Source organism: Centroberyx affinis, unplaced genomic scaffold (genome assembly GCF_046629955.1).
Source record: "Centroberyx affinis isolate AG114_WGS23_722 - 3 ecotype Tasmania unplaced genomic scaffold, CSIRO-AGI_Caff_v1 ptg002826l_1, whole genome shotgun sequence".
In the NCBI taxonomy this organism is placed as follows: Eukaryota; Metazoa; Chordata; class Actinopteri; order Beryciformes; family Berycidae; genus Centroberyx; species Centroberyx affinis.
The window spans coordinates 14920-38384 of NW_027280969.1; the positions used below are offsets into that span (position 1 = coordinate 14920).

The following is a 23465-nucleotide window of genomic DNA, read 5'->3' on the forward strand; positions in this document are numbered from 1 at the left end:
TTCCAAGTGTACTTTGAGTTACAGTACATCAAAGTACGTTTGGACATATATGTCAGTATATCCAAAATATATTTTGAACATACTTTCAGATATAATATTTGTTGTTAACATATTTTGACGTATTTGTGAAATGTCTTTACCAAGGAATTTTATTCCATTAGAAATGTAAGTGAATTGGATAGTTTCTGAGAGCACGTTACAGTAAAATGTAATATGTATTCCAGCTAAATAGTTCTCTTTTGTGCTGTACATACTCATCACCACTAGGTGGCGTGCTTGTAGGGCTAATACCCAGCGGTAAGTCTACACATTCTGCTGTAGACTTTCCCAACACTTATCAAACCTACCATTCTTTGTTCGTATTGCGCTCTTCAATGGATTTTTACAACCATTTCTTTCTTTTGCTGAAAGCTCATTCCCCAGTCAGTCTTCAGAGCATACAGAGTAAATGCATCATCTCCTGGAGTTATGTATGAACATCCCAAATCAAACATATTGTATTTTTATGTAGCCTATATTTGACATGCACATATCTCAAAACATACAAGAAACTGCCAATATACTGTATATAGATAAATATATATAAATGTTGACACATATCAAGTATATCCAATATATATTTTGGCCACTTAAAATATACTTCAAATGAATAAGTATGGAGCACCACAAACACACTATGAATAAAAACCCTATGAATATTATGGGACAATTATAGTGATTTTAGTATATAAGTATAGGCTATCATATAGTAAATATCGTTTTTTCATTTCTTAGTTTTTTGTTTGTTTTGTTTTGATTATTTTTATTTGTTAATTTTCATTGATTTTCTGTATTTTATTGTACTTTATTCCATTTTATAGTATGGGATTAATATGAACTACTTGGATTTTGGGCGGATTTTGGGCCAGCAGAGCCAGCATGAGGCTGCATCCCCCTTGCAGGCTGCGCTCACAGCTGTCCAAGTGAGATTGCACAGCAGTGCGCATGCAGGCTTTAGGAGGGGAATGGGTCCGGCAGCGGTGGCTTTAGCAGCTGAAGCCTCCAGTCGGTGCCGCTCTACTGTATGTACCCAGACAATAACTCAAGTGAACGCAAACGGATTTATTTAGCCTCATCTTGTAGGGAAAACAGTAAAGAACAAAAACAGAGGGAGCGGAGGAGCTACGCGATGTCTTTGCAAGAACTAACGGGGACCTTTGGAGTCATGTTCCCAGCGTTTTCTCTGCCCATGAAAGCGGAGCGCAGTCGGAGTAAGGAGCGGCTGGAGGCCAGCCTGGCCGGCCTGTGCGAGCTGGAGCTGCTGAAACAGAGGCAGGAGTGCCGGGTGCTGAGCGCGCTCTGCCTCGGCGACTCCCCGCTCCCCGGCCGGCCGGCTTGGGGAGCCCTCCGCCCGGTGCGCTGCGCCTCGGACGCACCAAACGGCGGCGACGACTATGGCCTCCGGCTTCAGACAGTAAGTTTCGCTTTGTTGGAGGGTTCTCTTATATTAAAGTGCGATACTGTGAGTGTCTTGCGAACTTGCGGATGTAAAGGATATAGGACACAGTACAGTTTTAACAGTGTGTATGCTCGTGGATCATCAAGGATCCACCAAATTGATCTGCATTCGACCAAGGACTCCTGATTTGAGAAGGTCCTAAGAGAAGAAACTATTATGACTATATATTCTGTATTTGGGGAGTGGAACCTGTGATCAGAACAGTCATTCCTATACATTTTCCTATAATGCTAACTTCTAGGGAGTGAAACAACAGTGCAATTAAAACTATTTCTCATTTTGGAACCTCCTCAAGGACCCCTGGTGGTCCCCGGACCCCCTTTTGGGAACCACTGGATTAGATGTTAATCTAAATTTCATGCACTCAGTATGAATGTATGAGGAAAATTAAAACAAAACCTCAGCCTGTCATTGACCTCACTGTGTAGTTATGAATAACAGTACATGCGAAATCATGGGGCCCCTATCTCAGAGTGCAAAGAGCACACGTTACCATTTAAGGGCAAATTCGGTGGATTCTGGGCTCCGGTTCTCTTATCTATTTCATGGTGAAGAAAATGGATCACCTGGACATCCCCACTGCTTGTATTTGGGAATGTTCTCACTTGAACCTTGATAAATTCTCACTTTAAACCTGAGGTCATGGTTCAACAATGCAAACCTTTTTTCTGCTCCCAAGTCCAGATTTGGAGTGGATTATGTCCAACCATTTGGGACACTTTTTAAAACCACAAGTCGGATTTCCAAAAAAAAATAACCTACTTTCCGTTAGCTATGCTGCCTAGGACCTGTTCTCCGTCTGCTTTGTATCCTCTGCAGATGATACTGTGTAGTTTAAAGGACTGAGTCAGAGGCCCTGCAAAAGTTTGAATCCCTGCAAGCAAATACCAAACAATTTGGGCATGTAATGAAATATTGTATCTGGAAATATTACGCCATAATATCATCATAATGCAGATTGTGTAGGATTGAATCTGCATCTACAGTTAGAGACCTAGCAGCACATTTCTTAGCTACAAGCACGGATGCAACAGGCTGGATTTCAAATCAGGGGTGTGAACGCTACAATAACCTACATTTATTCACTCACTATTCAGATGGTTTCTCTTGAAGTCCCACGGACCGAAGCTAGACCAGCGCACAATTGTATTTATTCATAACAAAACCCATTAAAAGTAAGGCATCCATGCAAATTATTACGATTTTGAGTAATAACTCGAGAGTACGTGACAAGTTTGGCAAGCTTCTGTGTTTTTTTTATGGGAAAAAGCTTTGGAAGACACAAAATATCAAATCTAGATGCAGTAGATGCCACACCAGATTCGCAGTGCAGTAGCAAGACCCACAAAGTTGGCAACAACATAACAGCAGTCCATGAAAGACATCTATAGATACTTGGCCTTTCCTCTCCAGTGATGCTGCTCTGTTGGTGATGGGGCACAAGGGCAACTTTGTTCATTGTTGCCTTTGTTTGTCTGCTGTCAACTCGCGTGTTTAATTTGTATTGATGACAAGAATGACCGTGAGATTGCCTCTGGAGACCTTTCCGGGCAATTTCTCTCTCTTTCCAAAGTATACCAGTTTGTGTGAAAGGCAACCAGGTATGATTCAGCTTAGTTTGACCTATATGAGACTTGTGCAGCAGTGGTGAGTGAGAAATACATTCCTGAAAAGGGACACAGTGGATACAAAGAAGGAGGAACTGACCACTCCTAGGGTCCGTGACCGTGAGCAATGCAAGATGTTCCTAATGAAACAAAATGGACTTTCTCCAAGTCATGACAAAGGAATATTTTAAGTACCATGAGTCCTGTGTAATGCTTTTTTACCGAGATTTGGACATGACCCAAGCTCTCTGATTGTCTAGTAGAGATTAAGGGCTTCCAAAGCATAGACGCTATAGAAACATCTAATACAGAAGCTTACCGTCAGAGAAAGACAAGTGGCTCTGGCTCTGATCCTAAACCTGATCCTAAACCTTGATTCAGAACTGCTATGGCTGACTCTTCAGACATTTCATCTGCCCGGAGAATTTGGAAATCTTCTCAATCTGTGAAGTGTATGTACAATGCAGCAAGGCCAAGTGTACCACAAGCAATTGCAAAATTCCTTGAATGTCCCACTTTTTCTCATGACGGGTTCTAAATTCCACGGTAATGTTAATGGGAAATACCGGTGTTTGTGAGATGTTTGCTCGCTCACGTCTGTTTTTTCTCGCCCCATTCAGACAGACCACTGTTTAATTCTTAAAACATGTCATGAGATATATAATTTCAAATTGCATTAGGCCCTGTCTGCATGGCCAGATGTGAGCTTGGAAACACTGAAGGCCTGTTTTCTGTGCACTGATGAGGGACACTTTCACAACTGGCCGGACTTCTATAAGACCATGAGGTTGCCACTCGTGTTGGCAAGTAATTGTAACTGTAATCATTGGATGATGTAAGCTGATTGTTGATGATGTAATCTGAAATTCTGAAAAAAAGAAAAAAGAGATATTACAATTTGAAAGCACACATCAGCTGAACCACGTGTCTTCCCATCTTACATCACGAATATTGATCATCTATTGAATATCTTCGTTGCATGAAGATCGCATAAAACTGACTTTTTTTTAGCTTCCCTGACCTTATTACCATCAGAGCTACTGATTCCATCCTGAATACAGACTTCTTTAAGAGCAGCACTTTGCCATTGACAAGTTGTGTGCAAGATAACCTTTTAGAAGTTCACAAAAACCGTGTGTATCCTTTAATAGACATCACAGTTGGTGGGCACCGATATGGACTCTACATATCTGTATCTGTATCTGTACACAGATAAGACCATTCTTGTTTTCTGGGAAAAGCTTGTTTCCCAGGTTCCGTGGGCTCACCTGTTTGACAACAGCTGTTCACTTGCCGCAAATGTTGACTGTAGCCTGTAGCAAACAGTTCTAATCCTCAACAGCTGATTATCAAGCATCTTTCAATTCACCGCAGTGTTTTTTCACCTGTGTTCAAAGTCCTTTTTCTAAACCTTCTTTTACCTGTGTTCCTCTTTCTAACAAGTTGATGAGCACCATTTTCATACAAATTACTTTTTTTGCTTGACCTATGATTTTGTTGTTGACTGTGCTCTTTTGTCCACTTAGACATCAACTCTATTGGTATTTAGTGCACCTCCATAGTGCTGTTTCTACTTCTGGATTGTTGGCAGAAAGTACTTCTCACTCGCGTGCTCACAAAACTTCTCGTTATAAGCGTAAAATAACCATGAAGGATTTCCTTTTTCCTCCCACTATGGTTAAGTTTGAACAATGTCTTCGTCATATCACATTAGTGCCAGAGGTGGGATGTAACAAAGTAAAAATACTTAATTACTGTACTTAAGTAAGATTTTCAAGTATCTGTACTTTACTCAAGTCTTTCTTTCGCTGAAGACTTTTTACTTTTACTCACTACATTTCAAAAGAAAAATCTGTACTTTCTACTCGCTACATTTTCAAAACAGACTCGTTACTCTCGGGAAATCATCAACGGATTTTCTAAAACAATTTTATTTTCAGCATCGGAAAGCTTCCATCCCGGAAGCAGCTGATCAAGAACCAGATGTGATTGGCTGCTTGTTCAGCAAAGCGACACCAAAAATTAGGGAAAGGGACAGAGAGAAGCAACACAAAGAAGAGAGAAGCAACAAGAGAGAGAATTAACGTTAGTGAATTCAGCTGCTAGGGTTCGGGTTCGTGATTTGAGCTGCAGACTCTTTCTCATCTGGGATTCAGAGGAACACTCAACAGAAAACCAGTTTAGAACATTAGAAATTACTTTTTTAGAGAACGACTTTTACTTTTATACTTTAAGTAAATTTAAGTCCACGTACTTGTAAACTTTGACTTGAGTAAATGATTTGAAATGGTACAACTTCTACCAGAGTATATTTTTAAATGAGTATTTGCACTTTTACTTGAGTAGGGAATTTGTGTACTTCTACCACCTCTGATTAGTGCCCACTATCAGTCATTATCAAAGAGAATTTTCAAACTATTATCTTTGACTAAAGCATAGGCCACTTTCGCAAAACCACTTTAGGTCCTACTCCATAAGGAAGTCCTGCAGTGCAATAGAACAACAAACCATGACAAAGAAGTAGTGAGTAGGAGGCCTTTCAGTCAGGGTGTGGAATGGGTTGTTACGCTCCCTCCAAGACTTCCCCGGGGTTTTCAGGCAGTTTTGGAGCTTCTTGGTGGCTGTTCAAGGTTTTTCTTCCCTCAGGGTGATGTTCTCCATGCTTCACCTTCTGACCTTCAGCCTTCACAAGGGCTTGTCTGAGTCCCTCTCTGCAGACTGCAGTTGAAGCTTGTTTGGCAGATGAACTGTCAGCGTTCGCTCTCTCTACTTCTGAGGCCAGTTGCTCCCTCTCTGCCTCAGACATCTTGAGGGCCTCTTCTAGCAGGATGCTCTGTGTCTTTCATTGTCTGCATTTGGTGTTGCTTTGCCTGGAATAGTCTCTTCAGTGTCCTTTGCCTCTGTGATTTCCTGCCAGTCCTTGGATGACCTGATTGGCCTGTTGTCAGCTGAATTACAAGCAGCTGTCTATCACCTTATTTTTTGTATGTCTTGTACACATTTACAGTGGTTTAACATAATATAACATACATATTCCATTAAGTGGATGCTTTTATCCAAAGTGCCTCACAATACCCATGAGTGCATGGGTGGCACCAGTGGGAATCAAACCCTCTAACCCTGTGTTACTGCCATGCTCAACTCATGAAACTGGCCTTTGGGCTTTCTAGTAGCAAGCAGTAACTGACTGTTTAGTAAAGACAGGTAATCTGTAATTTACCAAGATTATATTTTTTAGTAGTCCGCTAAACATTGGATATCACAGATCACCTTATTAAGTCATTTAGTCCAGAATTAAATTGTAAAATCGTATTTTTAATCCTTTAATCCTTTTTTTTTTTTAAACAAATGAAAATGGCTGCCAATGGGGTGAGATAATTTCACACTGCCTTATTCTGCCTTGTTTCAAGATGTTGAGACTTGTTTGGAGAAAATATTCAAAAAAAAAGTGAAACTGCAGTGGAATCAAGTAGAATTATCTCACCCCTTCTGCAGAATTGATCTCTTATTTTATGACTTGTTAAGATGGATGGATTTTTTGCAGTGTAGCATGCACCCTGTGGTTTCCTAATGAAACACTGCAGCAGCAACAACAACAATATGGTATCATGGTCAAGGGTAGTTACTTACATTTTTGGAATGTGTGGCCATGTGTTGCTCTGATAGAAGATTAACAGATTAACCTTGTTGATACTGCTGTCAGTTGATGGCTTGGGCTTCCTATTTGTCCTGGTCTCTTGGACTTCATGTGAGACATTATTAAATTCTGGCACGTTAAGTGTTGTTGTTTTTTTCATTCGTTTTGTTTGTTAAACATCACAGCCGCAGTGGGCTTGCTGTTTTATTGTTTTCTTTTTTCTATTGTAAATTTTGGTCATACTTCAAATAGGCCATTATTTAGGCTACATATCATTCTGTTCCAATTGCTGCTTATCTGCATCTGTGTGTGTGTGTGTGTGTGTGTGTGTGTGTGTGTGTGAGTGTTTGTGTGTGTGTGTGTGTGTGTGTGTGTGTGTGCGTGCGTGCGCGTGCGTGTGTGTGTGTGTTCACATGCATGCATGCCACAAAAAAGAAGCAAGAAGGACAAAGAAGAAGGAAGGGAGAGTACACTGTCTGTGATGGAGGAGAAAGAGAAAGACAGAGGTTGTGTCTGAGAGTGAGACAGAGAAAGAATATGTGGGTGTGTGTAAGAGAGAAAGAGAAAGAAAGAAAGAGAGAGAGAGAGAGAGCGACAGAGAGAGAGTATGTTTATTTATTCCCAGGCCTGTGCTGCTGACAGCCATGTGACAGCAGACAGCAGCTGGGAAAGCAGCGCAGCCTTCACTATGGCCTCCTGTACCACAGGGGAGGAATGAGAGGGCAAGTTGAAGTATCGAATGAAAACTTCTGCTGTGTGTGTTAGGCATAGTACAACAACAATAATAAGAATAATAATGTTAATAACGTCTGGCTGACATGTAATGATGGTGATCCAGGATTTATGCTTGTTCTATTATTGGATGGAAGATGATCTGGGTAACAGCATTAGGTAAATGCCTGAAATATATGTCTAGTGCCATTTAGTCTTGTTTAGTTAGGATTAGTTCTTTATCACAGTCAAGCCTCATACTACATATATATATACACACATATACATCCTATACTAGTTCATGTACATACTTTGTTTACTATATCATATACATACTATACATACTATACAATAAGTTAATAACAGTATTAACAATAAGCAGGCTTGTGACCAGAGGGTCGACAGTCCAAACCCCAGACCGGCTGGGAAAACATGGGTGGGGAAAGTGAATGAGTAACCCCCCCCCCCCCACACACACACACACACACACACACACACACACTCTCAACAACTACTGCTGAGGTTCCCCCAAACAAGTCACTGAACCCCCAACTGCTCCAGTGGGGCTTCTCAGTGGCCGACAGTAGAAGACTGTGGTTTTACTGGGCAGCTCCCAGCACCATAAGCGCATGTGTACATGTGGTATGTTTGTGTATGTGTTCATAGTGTGTGTGTGTGTGTGTGTGGTGTCATCTCATCTTGAAGCCTGTACTGTAACTCTCAAGTGGAGACCTTTGCAGCTGTGTGGCCAAGTGTCACCAGAGCCACACACACACACACACACACACACACACACACACACAATTGTAATGGATGTGTTTTGCTTGCGTTTCGCACCTTGCTGTGTGGCGCAAACACACTACCATGTCTTTAGTTGTTAAAGGCACCGGTGGGGTGGGGTGTTTGTGTGTGTGTGTGTGTGTGGGTGTGTGTGTGTGTATCACTTGTGAGGTCTCCAAGACAAAAACCACCACTTGGCTACTTTAAATCACAGCTGGGCAATTTGAGGGGTGCCAGGGACCAAAGAAAACATACTCATTACTACGAGTCCATAATGCGTTTAGACATGATTGCCACAGACCTCACTGTATTTATCATGGTTACCACCAAAACTTGCAATCAAGTCTAATCAGAGTCAAGTTGTTACACATCCCCCTGCCTTTCCCCTGTCTCAAATTTGAGACATCTCATGAATAGAGTAGAGAATAAGGATGGAACGATATGCTTTTCTCACGATACGATTTCATACACGGTATGGCATTCACAATTCAATACAACCACGATACGATGTAATAAATAAAAGTTCAATTACACCAAAGTCTGACACTCTGTGCAGAAATATGTTTATTTCTGAGCCACAAATCTTTCTAGCTATGGTATTGGCTTGCTAGAATGTAAAGAACAATTTAAAAATGTCATTACAAAATGCAAATAATATAATTTGGATGGAGAGCTTGTGAAATTGTGATGGTCAAGTGTCTCATTACTACAGCAGAATTAAATGTAGCTAATACCGCAATTAATTTTCTGCCCCACGATACGTATTGCCACATTTTGGCATTGCAATATATTGAATTCCAATATATTGTCCCATCCCTAGTAGAGAAGTTTCAAGTTATTATGACAAGGAACCAGAAACCATTCTCATGTTGCTGTGAGAAGGTTTGACCCCCATTGGTCTGGGGAGTAGTTATACCATTTTCTACAAATCACAACAGCTTGCTACAGTACAGTAGGTGGGTGTGGGGTCTAGAGGTGGGTAAAGAGATACTCCACTCAAAATAGCAGATACAAACTGTAATGGGGCTTAGACTGGTGGAATTTGGCAAATGAGTCACCACACATCAATGCCCAGAGTTAAGCAATTCTTCTAATACCATTGCCAAGACAGATGCTATCTACAGTACAGTTGTACCAGAAACTGATTGTTAATAAAATCTGATTCTTCAAGTAAACGATGATTCATGCCCAGGATTAACCATCTGATCCACATAAGACAATGGGCTCTCTCAAAGTTCTGCTGCAACGAGGTCCAAAAGGAAATCCAGGCAATGAAGAAACAGCTCTAAAAACCAAAGATTGAGCGGAAAATAAAACAGAAGAATTTGCAAAACAGAATTCAATCCATGTGCACATCAGGGGAAAATGTTCATAGGATCCGTACATCCAACAATAAGCCCCAGGATGTGTTCAGTGACTGGTTTCAGTCAACTGTAAGCAAATGACCAGGCCATGATGTGATCACTCCAGGATACTGTGGTCATCAACACAGTTTTCCAAGAAGGGATCGTCCCTCTTTGATGGACAGAGGAAGTCATTCCCATTCCTGAAACAGCTCCTTACAGCATTGATGAACCAAGAGCAATCAATTTAAACAGGCAGTTTTCTAAAGTCTTAACAGTTTGTTGCTGAATGGATCCTGAGAGATTTTGGTGCAGAACTTGACACCTTGCAACTTTGCAGTAAATACCATGGCTCCATAAGTCTGCTCACTTCAGCTGATCAAATGTCCAAATCCTCTGATTCGAATGCATTCGTTTTCCAGCAGACTTTGCATTTGACTGTATAGGCCGCACAACAGCTGCACACTGCCTGCTTAACCTTGGTGTGAAACCTGAGCTGGTCCCATGGATCTGCAATTTTACGGTTGTTCGTCATCAGAAGGCGCAATACCAAGGCCATTGGTCAATTTGAGTCTAACCATATTTGGCCCAGTATTATGGTGCCATCCAAAAAAAAAAGCTATAGTGGTCAGCACTGCAGTCAACGGCTAACTGTCTTCTTGTTGCCATGGCGATTATGAACAAGAGCTTCAACCATTCAGTGTGCATTGATCAAATAAAAACTGATCTGTTAAATGGAATTGTGTGATTGTTTACAATATTTCATTTCATTTCAAACTGATTAAATATGATTCCTGCTGTAAACAAACGGAAAGCCACTGGAATATCTCATATCGCATTTGCACATCTTTTTCTCCCTTGACTCCAAAATGTTGAAAGTGCTTGCTTATTCGTTTCACTTTATCTTCGCTGGAAGATGAGACAAGAGGAGGAGGTGCATCAACGTGTGTGGGCACATCCATTTTGCTGGATTTTTCAACATCCAGTTTGTCTTTACCACCATAGCAGATGGCAGAAGTTGGGAAAATGCAACTTTTGTCAGCAAATTGTGTCTGCAGGCAACACTTTACGCAACAATTGGCGGACTTTACCGTTATTCTGCTCTTCAGAAACAATGACCATCGGGTTTGCCGGCTGCTCCATACTGACAGAATGTGTACGCAGCATTAGAAGACAAAGCCCAAGTCTGGCACCGCTCTCTCTCCACCCAGAAGCCTGGTTCTATTGGTTGCACAGAAACAAGTAGTCCTCAGCAGAAGATATATTGGCCCTATACAAATACAGATGGAGAGGAAAGTGTCCATGGTGCACAAGTCTCCCTCTAAATAATAGCCAAATGGGCCTATACTTCTTCTTGCAGCGTGGAGTGAAGACTAAACAGGAGAACATGAGAAGCTGGCCAGGAAATCTCAGGATCCCAGTTCCCCAGAGTCACTCTGAGCTGTGTGCTGGAGTTGTGTTACACGAAAAATTCAATTTCAAGATGATTTGCTGCAGGAATCAAATTGGTGTATATTGGCGCCATGCCATGCTTTTGCGCTTATAATGTATTTCCAATCAGGGCAGTTCAATCAGCAACTGTCATGATCAGCTGTATGGCAGGTTCGGCTGTGAGCTGTGTGTTTCTGTTTGTGTGTTTGATTAGGGGAAAGATAGAGTGTATGAATGGGTAAATGGTGTTTCAGTAGCATAACAGGGTCAGGTAATGGTTTGAATAATTGATTGCAGGAAATAAAGACTGAAAGCACTTAGGGGATTGCTGCAGGACTCTTTGTTTTCAGTCTCACTTTCCATCTCTGTTTGTTTTTACTAATTTGAAACATTATTCCCTGCCAGCATGTTTTCCTTTCTCTGTCCCTCTCATATATTTTCCTCTCTCTCACACACTCTATCTCATTTCTTTCTCTTTAATGGAAGGCCTTTCTCTACCTCCACCCTGTCTTCACCTCTCTGTTGGAGGTACTGCCCTTGCTTCGTTGCCACGGCGACGCCGGTTGTTATCATCATCCGGTTTGAAGTTTTTTTATTATTTATTATTATTATTTTTGGAGCCTCATGTTCAAGGCGCCTGCTTATCAGCACACACACATACATTCTGTATAACCACACCGCTGTGAAATGACCTTTCATTGAGAGGGCCTTCTCAAAAGCATCACTCTCCCCGCCGCTAACACACACACACACACTTTATCTATGCTCATATTCAAGAGGGCGTATGCCGCTATTTCCAATTCAAATGCAAGTCTCGAGACAGTTCAGCGCGGCCCACTGCTCCACCATGCCTTAAGTCTTGTCTATGTGAATGAAAAGCTAAGTTCCATAGACAATTAAAAGAGGCACTGCATTTCACTTTTATGTCATTGCATTCTGACATTCCTAATCAGTAGTGGCTTATATCAACGCTATCTTTCATGCCTGAATTCATTATTAATTTGCGGTTACTTTGCTTGCCTTGTTTCAACATGAATCCTCAAGGTGCATAATCACATTTTACCACATTTGACAAATCAAATTTGTTGCCAAAATAAGTCGATGGTTGTCGAAGATATGCATTCCAGTGCAGTTAGAGAGCGTGTGTTTGTGGAATGCACATTGTTCAATTCAGTCTTTGTGTGAACTGGAGGGTCATGGCTTCAGGTATTATTAGTCGCCCAGTGTCAGTGTGCTGAATGCATGGAGTCATTCAGAGTGCTGGTCATTTCATTCCATGGCTGCACATGATTATTGAAGGAGCTTCAGAATAACCCTCTATTACAGTTTTTTTTACAATTGGTTACAAGCATGTCTCAATGCTAGACTCATTTTTTCAAAACTCTTCACACTGTTAGCACAACAGAGTCAACAAAGTCTATGCGGACCAAACTGTGACTGACTCTTGCCTTGCTTTAACACAAAATGCATTGGTTTAACACAAAAGACATTCAATGACCACAGCTTTCAAAATTCTTGAATTCTTTTCTCACTCAAAGTCAACCACCAGCAAAACCATGTGTATCTACAGCCCATTTTGCAAATGCTTACATACTCTTTTCAAATTTACAAGTTCAAACCAGCAATTTGCCATCCCATTCCATTGAAATACATTCAAAATCCTAAAAAAAAGATGGTTATGGAGACAAATAGTGAAAAATTATTGATTGAAATTATGTAAATGAGACCAACCACAGGTGATTTCCATCTCAGTCCCATCTCATTACCACCTATACAGCAGGTGTGATGTGGACGAAAATGTGGCCAAACGCAGGAGACCGGGTGGACTACTGTAACATGATTTGTATGTTTTGTTTTTTTGTTTTGTTTTTTGAGCAAAGTATTACAGTATTGACTTTTGTTTTTCTTACAGCAATTTTCATTTACTCTAATTTATTTTTGAATTATTTTATGGCAAAAAAAAAGCACATTGAAGCTTTTCCTGTTTTCCTGTTGCATTCCTATGACTTGTTCCTGTAGTATACTGTAGTACATTCTATAAAGAGGTACCATTCTTACTGTATTTTGTAATGGGAACTTTGTTTACTGTAAAATAAGACAATGTACACATTTCTTATACAATTAACAATAACAACAAAAAATATACTCTATATACACAACAAAAAACTAGAGAGCACAGAGACAACAGTGTGAAGAGTTTTGAAAAAGTGGACTCAGTATTGAGAAAAGTTTGTAACCAATTGTAAAAAACTGTAATATGGGAAGTAATGCACTAACTTTGCATTCATTCTTTGTTTGTTTGTTTCTTTCATTCTTTGTTTCTTTTGTTCTTTGGTTCGTTCTTTCTTTCTTTCTTTCTCTCTTTCACACTAACACTCTCTGGTTGAAGGGAGGAAGTTGTAGAAAACACTGCACCCCCCACGCACATACACTTCCTTGCCAAGTCTGAGGTTTTTGATTCATGTTGGGCAATGAGCTGAAGTGGACTGGACTGTAGAGAGTGTTAATTGTGTGGGATATGTACAGTAGGACCAGTCACTTTGTAGTTTGACCTCTGTAGAACCACTAAAGGCCTGATTGCAGGGCTTACAGCTTAATGCTTCAAGAGCACTGAAGGTGTGTGCATGCATGCATGCTTGTGCGTGTCCATGCATAGTTGCATGTGTATGGGGGTATGTCGTTTTGTGTGTGTGTGTGTGTGTGTGTGTGTGTGTTTGTGTGTGTGTGTGTGTGTGTGTGTGTGTGTGCATAGGGGAAACAAGCGGCCATTGAGCCAGTGTGGTCTCACATAAGTAGCTCCTTAAACCCACACACACAGGCCCTTTCATCCAGTGCATGCCTGACATTAGCCCAGCTTAATTTTGCACACACACACACACGCACACACACACACTGCAGCCGAGGCCTGCATGTTTCGAAGGGTCTTTTTATAAAATGTTACATCAGAAAATGTAAAGTATTTAGCTAGTTTGCAGACTCCTGTGCCATTTGAATAGAGTTGAATATATTTGCTGCTGTTAACATTGACCTTAGAGGAAAATGTGCAGTATGTACTGGAATTGTTTTCTCTTACTTTCATTCAAAATGAAATGTGAAAGGTTGTTTGTGATGAGAAGTGGGTGAAACAATTTTTGTCTGCACAAGATACTGTAGATGAGCATGGCTTTGCTGTAAATTAGTCATAGTGCTGGAAAACAAAGAGTATGTTGAGTCAGTGTTCTTGTGAGCTCCAGTATCTACTCCCTACGCCATTTTTCAGCTCTGTCTAAATGTTTGAAAAGTCACAGATGTAAGCTCTCCAACTCAATTTATTGTGTGTGGGCTGAAGGCCTTAAATGAATACACCAGATATTTGGGGAGTTTGGCCCGTTAGCCAACTTACCCGTTACATGATGAGAACATAAACACCAAAATCATCCAGATTGTTCTCTCTGGTGCTCCATGCTAACATACATTTAGCATTGGCTACACTATGTTGAGCTTTAGAAAGTTGTTGGTGTTTTTTATTATATGGTATGTAGTTTCATATAATTTAAAAATGAAATTACATTAACTCAATGTAGCTGATATAGCCAGATTTATTTTTGGAACTATTTCAGGTGAGCAAGCACGTATCCACTGTGCAGTGATTTTTAGCTGTACAGTCTCATCACCCACCACTTCACTTCCTATGGAAATGGGGAAAGTAGTTCCCGGTAGTGCACAAAACTTCCCGACTTAGGCCTATTCCTTACCATTTATCTTTAGAGCTGTATGTTCTCATTTTCTAACTTTTGAGATAATGCTAGTGGCCTACTATCACTCAACATAATGTATGCTAAAGTGTTAGCATGGCCTACTATCACTCAACATTGTGTATGCTAAAGTGTTAGCATGGCCTACTATCACTCAACATTGTGTATGCTAAAGTGTTAGAATGTAGCCTACTATCACTCAACATAGCGCATGCTAAAATGTTAGCATGGAGCCCGCTCAACATAGTGTGCAAAAGTGTTAGCATGGAGCCTGCTATCACTCAACATAGTGTATGCTAAAGTGTTAGCATGGAGCCTACTGTCACTCAACATAGTGTATGCTAAAGTGTTAGCATGGCCTACTATCTCTCAACATAGTAAGTGTTAGTATGGAGCCTACTGTCACTCAACATAGTGTATGCTAAAGTGTTAGACCTTCCATGACCTACCAGTGACTCAAGAATGATTTTGGTGTCTATATTCTCATCATGGTAAGTTCTCCCAAAAACGTTGTGCTTCAACCAAGCAGCTTCAGTTTAGGTTTCAGAAGTGTTAAGAAGTGTTGGATGTTCAGCTGAGGCTTTTCAACCACTATTTTATGTAACATTCCAAAAGCAACACCGATCCACTTTCTGAAGTGAATGGGCAGATGTGACTAGGGAGGAAAAGGGATGTGATTTCAAGACTTACATGCACATTTCTACATTCACATGCATGCCCTACTTCTTCAAAGCACCCAGTGGATAAATGGAGGTCGTTAGCCTGTCTTGAGATACCTGCCTGCTTTGTCTGGCAAAGTCTCAGTGAAGCACCAGCTGCCGCAATGTTCCCAAAATGGATTATGTGAAACGAACCGGGCTCGCCACAGCTCTATGCTGACACAGTTCTAACTTTGTTTTTGTAAGGGAGTTAATGTGTGTTATTTGGTTCCCTTGATTCAGGGATTCAGTCAACCAATGAGCTGGTATAATTTTGCTTCCCTAGGATATTATTATGTATTATATTACATTACATGCACAAAACCAAGCTAACAAAAAACAGATTTTGGAGCTCCCCCTCCCTCTCCTCCTCCTTCGTACTGGTGCATCCCTTTCCAGTAACTTAACAGTGTGTATACCGTCGGTCGGTGAGTCTAAACCCAGAGCCAGTCATCTCTCTCTCTCCTGTTCTCTCATAAATTGTACTATAAATTAGTCAATGCGTGGCTAATGCTAGATTACAATGCAGCTGAGCCTATGGCAAAATTCTGAATTAATATCCTTAAAAATGTAGTGTGTCAAATTTTCACACATAGGGATGCTACAAGAAGTTTTGAGGCCCTTTTCCAATAGTGCACACCTATGTACACCTGCATATACTGTACACTTATAGGTTGGAGGATTTAGTCAAAGATTAAGTAAGCAACTGAACCATATAGAGATGCCACATAAGTACCATTATGAAGATCCTAGAATAACTTAATAATACAATATACAGGCTGTAACAAGGAAACAAGTAAACTTGTTGTCCCACACATACACACACACAATGCAGTCCCCCTCTGGGCCCATCTGCAGCAAATATGTCACCTTGTTTTGACCTGTAATTGTAGCACTCCTCTTGGCCACATATACTTTTTCCCATCTGAAAAGGATTGTTAAAGGATACGGAAGAGGATTAGGGCCACGTGAAAAATGTATTTGAACTCTCAGATCAAACTCTGATTCTGACTTTAATGTGAGATAGAGGCTATTCATCGTCCAAGGTATCACAATAAATTTGACAATGAGTTATTGATTTTTTAAAATGCTCTCCATAGAACTCTCCAGTTCTCCAGCAATTTCCTTATGGGGTGTAAAAAAATTTTTAGTATGTATTTATACTGGATATAGGTTTATAAATGCAATATGACTACATTGTTAAAATATATGTGTAAATAATCCTCAATCATTTTACCAGCAAAAATAAAAAATCACTACAATTCCTATAATATTCCTATAGGGACTTAAAGTGTTCCCCTGGTACTCAACAGTGAGTTTATAGTAACCTATACTTTATGGTATTTATTCTCCTGTGATGTTACTATAGGGGGGTTTTTCCCTGTGATATTTGAATAGTATCATTCTAGAATTTAGCATTGAATTACAATAGTTCTTTTTGTTATAGGGTAGAATAATAATCTACAGCTTGACATTTGATTGATTCTCATGGCTAACCAGGTTATGGTATTCGTGGAAGCCTCCGAACGTGAAGCGTGTCTGAAACGTGAAACATGTGAGTTTGTTTTAAACATGTGAGCTGTTCTATAGAAGTCAGCTGACTGTCTGGCCATACGGTGCTTTGTGGATCTCTGTGTCTCTTTCTGTCCATTTTAAAGCCGATTTTATTCAGTGGACGGTGTAGTTTGATTGAATTTACGGATTGAAAAATGAATTGTGAATGGAGGGCTTGTTTAAAAGCGTTTTCTATATCTCTTGTGGGGTGTTGATTTCTCTCTCCGCTCCCTTTTCTGTCTCTTGTGTTCCATCCCTCGCCTGTTGTTTAGACAGCTTAAACTCCTCTAGAGCTGATTCGCTTCCCGTCCTTTAGCTTACATTTGGTTGGCTGAGGCAGGAGTGTGTGTGTGTGTGGGTAGGGAGAACGGCGTGTTATTGTTCCAGTGTTTTGTTAATAAGTGCTTGTGGTCGTAGCTGTCTGTGAATGTGAAGGTTGTTGGTCTCTGTGTCTGCCCCTTATCCTGGGAGATGAGGAGGGCATAGGCTCCGTATGTATGTGTGTACTCAGAGATTTAAGTATGCAAATTCTTAGTGTATTTGCACATCTGTCCCTTTGCATGTTTAATGTGTATGTGTGTGTGTGTGTGTGTGTGTGTGTCTGTATGTTCTTGCAACTCTATCCAAATGTCCTGACAGTTGATAGAAAGTTGAGAAAAAACGAGCTGATGATATTTCATTTTTATGAATATACAGGCCATATAATAAAAACCACTCACGTTTTATTACTAAAAGGTCAGTCTTCTTATTTTGGATACTGCTAATGGCCTACTATCACTCAAAATAGTGTATACTAAAGTGTTACCACACTTGTGTATGTATATATCTATCCTTTGAATGTACGTGTGTTTCAATCATTCTGATGTGAGTATTCTCAAGGAACATAATCCCTTGTCTCTCTTCTCTCTTCCAGAGCAGTCTCCAGTGTACTCCATGGGGCATAATGGCGTCTTTAGAGCAGCAGGTGGCAGAGCTGAAGGTGAACACAGATGTGAAATCAGTGGATTCCCCTGCTGATCCGGAGGACAGCCGACTCAGTTCAGGTAAGAGCATCAACATTCCAACCTTGTATATTTGAGCCTGTCAGGAAAAGGAGGTTGTTTGACAAAATAAAGAAAAAATAAAATGTTCAGCACATTGAAAAAGATCAGAATCCCCCAGTGAAGACATTTTCACATAAATTCATGTCATGTATAATTTATCTGATAAAGGTCATATTTGGAGTAAGCCTAACCTTTGCTCAATCTTTTGATTTATTGGGGCATGTAAACACCTTAGTCAGATTTCTTTTGGCTTTTTCAAACTGCGCAAAAATAACAGATTTTGCAGATTTCCGCTTGAATTATGGCCATAATTGTACATTTTAACATTATAGTGGTGATATGACAGATATTGATGCATATACTGGTCTTTGCATAGCTTAGTCAGTTGCATCTATGTGCAGAATTACATTGCTCAACACTGCTAACACTTTAATTAAGTCATCACTAATTTAAATTACTTTAGGACTGACTTCTGGAAAAGATCTGTATTGGCTCCACTCTGTATCAAGGGAGCCATAGTCATTGTATGGTCTAGTTGCGCCCAAACAGTACACCATCTGACTCTCAGTCATTATCAAGAGCAATGATTCTCTCTCTGTTTTAGACACTGAGCTCATTAGGGATCATGTGGTTTAGTGCCTGGCAGGAACAACAGCAGTCAGACCAATCCATTAAACTTCCTTAATGGCTAAAGCATCCTCTATATCACTGCAGCTCAGCATTATTTTGTAGAGTAGCTGAGGCCCAAAACTGAGCACGCTGTGATGAGAAATGGCCTCCAATCCCACCCATTCCATCACAGAGCCAGCAATCCCATGGTACTGACTTTACATGACCATAATTAAACTACACATGGGTCTAGTGAGACCAATCATGGTTTGAAATGCGTGTAGGAGTACATTGAAAGAAAATGAATTGCTGAAGTGTATCAGGTGAGTGGTTTCTGTGAATTATATGTGGAATTAAACCAGAAAAGTACCCACAAAGCTGTAATATTGGGTCATTTTTCAACTGCAGTTTGGGTACTTTTAAACCCTTTAAAAGCTATAGTGTTACATTACATTAAAAAATCCCATTCAAATGCATTGCATGTATTGAGTCTTTGGAATTACTACTCTGTGTTTTCATACAGTAATATAAAATGGATAGGAGGGAAATGTGCTAAAGGGCCATTGTTCATCTGCTACAATCCATGTGGGGGGCAATTTTTTACCAGCTTGTTTGGCTGAAACTGAAGTGCATTCCACTGACCATAATGAATTCAGTGATGGCTTAAAATGTGTGTTGGATTACAAAGAAAGAAAAAAAGTGACAAATGAGCATCTAGTAGTTGCAACATTTGAGTAAAAGTAAAAGTTGCCATTTTCCCTAAAATGGCGATTCTAAAGTAGTACATTCTAATGTATTAATGTACAGAAAATAATATCAAGTACAAAATAAAAACAGACAAAATTAGTCATGGTGACATGTTAAACTTAACAAACTAAACATAAACAAACAAACAAAAATAATACAGTTTCATCATATATTCATTTCAAGTTAAGCAATGTAATTGTTAGTTGTTAGATTTTAAGTTAAACTTTTCTTTGCCTTTGTCCTCTTTAACTCAGTTTCATTAAAACAATATCAACCATACATGAAAAACAATCACACACTTGTGATAAAGTTTGTCTTTGCCTTCAACTTCTTTTTGATTCCAACTATAATTTTACCTGCAGCTGAGCAAAAGTAATAAAGTATATAGCTCTGTTCAGCTGAGAGAAGTTTGAAATCCTTCATCAAGTTGACGTATGCATTTCAAAAAAGAAGTGCCCCTAACTCTGAAGTCCGTCCCCCCCTTCCCCCTGACCCCATTTCCCTGGCTTGAAGGCACTCGACTGTTTACATTTTGGCAAGGCAGGAGCTGAGTAGCAAAGACATTTAGCTTGCTTGCCAGCCGCCCCTCAACTAGATTTAGTAATGCAACATTCATTTGTAGCGCTTTGCACAGTCTTTACTAGCGAGGCAATGAAGTGTGTTTTTCAATAATGCCAAAGAAGCAATGTGTCTTTTGCTGTGTAGAAAAACTCTACAAAACCAGACATCAGTGTCTGTTTCTTCCATCATTTCATGTACAGTATGTTGACTTGTTCCGTTTAAGAATCCACATCTGCTATTCTTTTTATCTTGCTAATACCAAGCCTATGTTTGTGTTAATTCATTGCTTTGAAGTGCTTGTATTTTTTCAGCACTACTTTATAGCAAATAAACTTTTGTTTTGTGCATTATAGGGTTTCCCACCTTTTGTATTTTATGAGGTAGAATTAACCCAGCATTCTAGTTAATATGAAGCAACATTTGGATTGAATACTCAATCCGCTGGGTTAAATGGCCACCCCAACTTGCTGTGTTAGATTAACCCAACATGTGTTCTATCCAATAGTCACCCAGCAGTGTGGTTGAAAACTACCCAAATTGGGTGGTAACTGAACAAGAAAGGTACCAATATGTACAGAAAAACATCTTGCTTGCTGCCAAAACTTCATCCATATTTTACTATTCATTCTCAATGAGCTGTGAATTGGTGTGGCATCACAGATTATGGAGTGGCATAAACTCTTCTTTGGCTATAGGGATGTGAATATGCGCTCATATAAACTGAACTGTCGTAGAGGAAGATATGTTTGAGCACTTCAGTACCTATTGCACTTGGCAGTTCTGTCCTCCAACCATTTAGCAAAACTAAGCAAGACTACTTAGGACACAACCCTACAGTATATCTCTTTGAAAATCATATTTTGAGGACTTGTATTGTTCTAAAACTTTGTATATCTTATAGAAGTCTAATTTGGTGTACTGTATAATTCTGATAATTTTCTTTGTCGTTGCCAGGAGAGGTCCATATGGCCAATCGAGATGGACCACCTGAATCTGGGTACCACCCCATGGCCCCTCGTTCCTTTTTAGCCACCTGCCCCTCCATGGAGGGCGTCACTGATGGGACAGGGGAAATAGAGACAGGGGAAACCTGGCTCTTGGACCCGAGGAAGGGGGCAGAGGGTGAGGATGCCTTGGGGGAGATGAATGATGTTGAACCTACTGAGGAGGATTATCAACAAGCCCAAAAGGTAGAGACCTATATGTTTGGATTGATCCAACGGCGATCCCTACCCCCACGCCCCTCAAAGCCCCGCACTAGCCTGGCACATGATGCCCGAGCTATCACTGTGGCAAGGCAGAGCAGTTTATGTCGCAAGGAAGATCAGCATTCACCCAAGCAGGTGTCTATTCAAGGGATGCCTGAGCTCCCTACTTCGTCCCAAGGTTCAGAGGGACCGCTTCCACAGGCTTGCCATAGCCTGGATCAGGAGCGTTATCCAGGGACAGGGTTTATTGAAGACTCCCCACCCCCTTATCACCACCTGCAGCAAAGTGCCCAGCATCAGCCAGTCCTCTACCACAGGCCCAGGCAGCCTTCCCTGGTTAACACCCCCCGCTCAACCTCCCTGGACTATCCATCCTGCAGAGTGCTGCAAACCCACCAAGACTCCAGCAACAGTGAGCCTGATTCACCCCAGCGCTTCCACAGCTACCCTTCTCCTCCGCCTCTGTCACTGCCTCACCAGCTGCCATCACCTGATGAACAACTGGTCAACGCTGAGTATATCCCAGCCCATCCCTGCCGAGCCTCCACCAGAACTTCTTCCCATCACCACTCCAACTCCCTGAGGGGCTCTGGGGGACCCAAGCCCAGCCGAAGCACATATTCTCCAGAAAGGGGCCACCAACATCAAGAGCAGCAGCCCACAGCTCCACAGATCCAGCACTCCAGATCCAGAGGCGGCCCCAAGAAGTGTCGCTTGAATGAAGACAGAGGAGGCGCCACTAGGAAGCCAGGGAAGAAGGCATGCCGGTCTCAATCAGAGAATAGCCTCCAAAGAGCTCCCGAGCGCAAGTACAATACTGTGGAGAGGGATGGTGGTGGAAGTGGAAGTGGTGGAGGGGGAAGCCGCAGTAGTCAATCCAAGGGGAAGAAGCCACAGCAGGGGAGCGGAAGCTACCGGCGCTGGCGTTCCACCCTGGAGCTCAGCCAAGACGAGGCTGACCAGCCACCCGTGCAGGCACCCCCTTCAGCTCCAACCCAAAGGGACCATTGTGCTCGACGCACGCGCAAATCTCGCCCTACACACACATCATATGCCTACCCCCACCACAACCACCAGCACCCCCACCATCACCAGCACATGGAGTACCAGTTGGAGAGGGACCAAGTGCCACTGTGTCAGCCCAGTGAGGACTACCCTCACCCGGGTCAGGGTGAGTCTGAGTCCAGCATGAGTGAAGCTGACTCTCCGGATTCCAGCTCTTTGTCCAGTGACTCAGACGAAAGTGGGGGTCTGGTTTGGCCCCAACAACTGCCCCCCCAACTTTCGCTCCCATCACCCCCTGCCCCACCAGGAGCCCCTCTGCAGCCCAAGGCCTTTGTCAAGATTAAGGCTTCACATGCCCTTAAGAAGAAGATCCTGCGCTTCCGCACTGGTTCGCTGAAAGTAATGACCACCGTATAAAGTGGAACACTGGCAAGACTGGACACTATGTGGTCGTGGCAGGGGATGTAAAGAAAATCGGGGCGGCTATGAGACCCCCTGTTTTATATGGTTCCCATCAAGGAGCATAAGCTACATTGCTATGGACTATGTAGAGTGATGGATTACAATGTACAGTGAATACAACAATCAGTGTACATTAAAATGCTATTATCTAGGCCTACCCTAATTGATAGGATGGTCTTAGGTCAGCCCTAAAAAGTAATGAAGAAATTCCAGTGTCCCTAAATCAGTACAGCCTTTTTGTTGGCATACCAATACAAACAATGGGATTAAAAATTGTACATAAAGTGTTAAGTTTTACTAAAAGTCTCATGACTCTTGTTTTGACATAAGGTGCTCTAAAGTGGCCATATTGGCCCCTTGAAGTCCCACCCACCCACACCCTGATAGATAGACCATGATGCCATAGACCATGATAGCATTGTCTTTGCTGTCACAGTGAGTTGTGTTTCACGATTTTCATTTGTTTGCCAGACACAAGTTAACCCAAAAAATATCTTGCATACTAAGGGACAATGTGATCTAATGTTCTGCATTAGAACAGCTTACATTTTTGGTTGAATATACCTTTAAGTGTGTGTACATATACCCACCTGCACACGTGGGAGCATACTCATGTATTTATGAATGTTGTATGCAAATGTCATGTTAGTCAGTGGGTGACACGAAGGCCGAATTACATCTGCTTAAATGCCTCCAACATTCCCCTACTGGTTTCCCTCTAACTTTAGGATCAATTACTATTATTATTAGCAACAATTACTGTGCACTTTGAGAACTTATTATTGGAAATAGTAGCCTACAATGCTGAAATGGTCCATACTTTCCTTATGTTTGGAC

General features: G+C 41.2%; 1 protein-coding gene across 1 annotated transcript; it reads left to right on the forward strand.

Annotated features, from left to right (window-relative positions):
- The first annotated feature begins 1168 nt into the window (after positions 1 to 1168).
- On the forward strand, positions 1169 to 23016 carry LOC139658080 (dapper homolog 3-like). The gene is made up of 3 exons (XM_071536111.1): positions 1169 to 1453; positions 17907 to 18036; positions 20908 to 23016. The coding sequence occupies exons 1-3, from the start codon at positions 1169 to 1171 to the stop codon at positions 22581 to 22583; spliced, it is 2091 nt and encodes a 696-aa protein (XP_071392212.1). The 3' UTR covers positions 22584 to 23016.
- The last annotated feature ends 449 nt before the right edge of the window (positions 23017 to 23465 follow it).

Excerpts from the sequence above, each read along its gene's own strand:
- LOC139658080 (XM_071536111.1), top strand. The coding sequence starts at position 1,169 with ATGTCTTTGCAAGAACTAACGGGGACCTTTGGAGTCATGTTCCCAGCG. Across the intron at positions 1,454-17,906 it reads ATGGCCTCCGGCTTCAGACA|AGCAGTCTCCAGTGTACTCC; the intron begins GTAAGTTTCGCT and ends TCTCTCTTCCAG. Across the intron at positions 18,037-20,907 it reads GGACAGCCGACTCAGTTCAG|GAGAGGTCCATATGGCCAAT; the intron begins GTAAGAGCATCA and ends TGTCGTTGCCAG.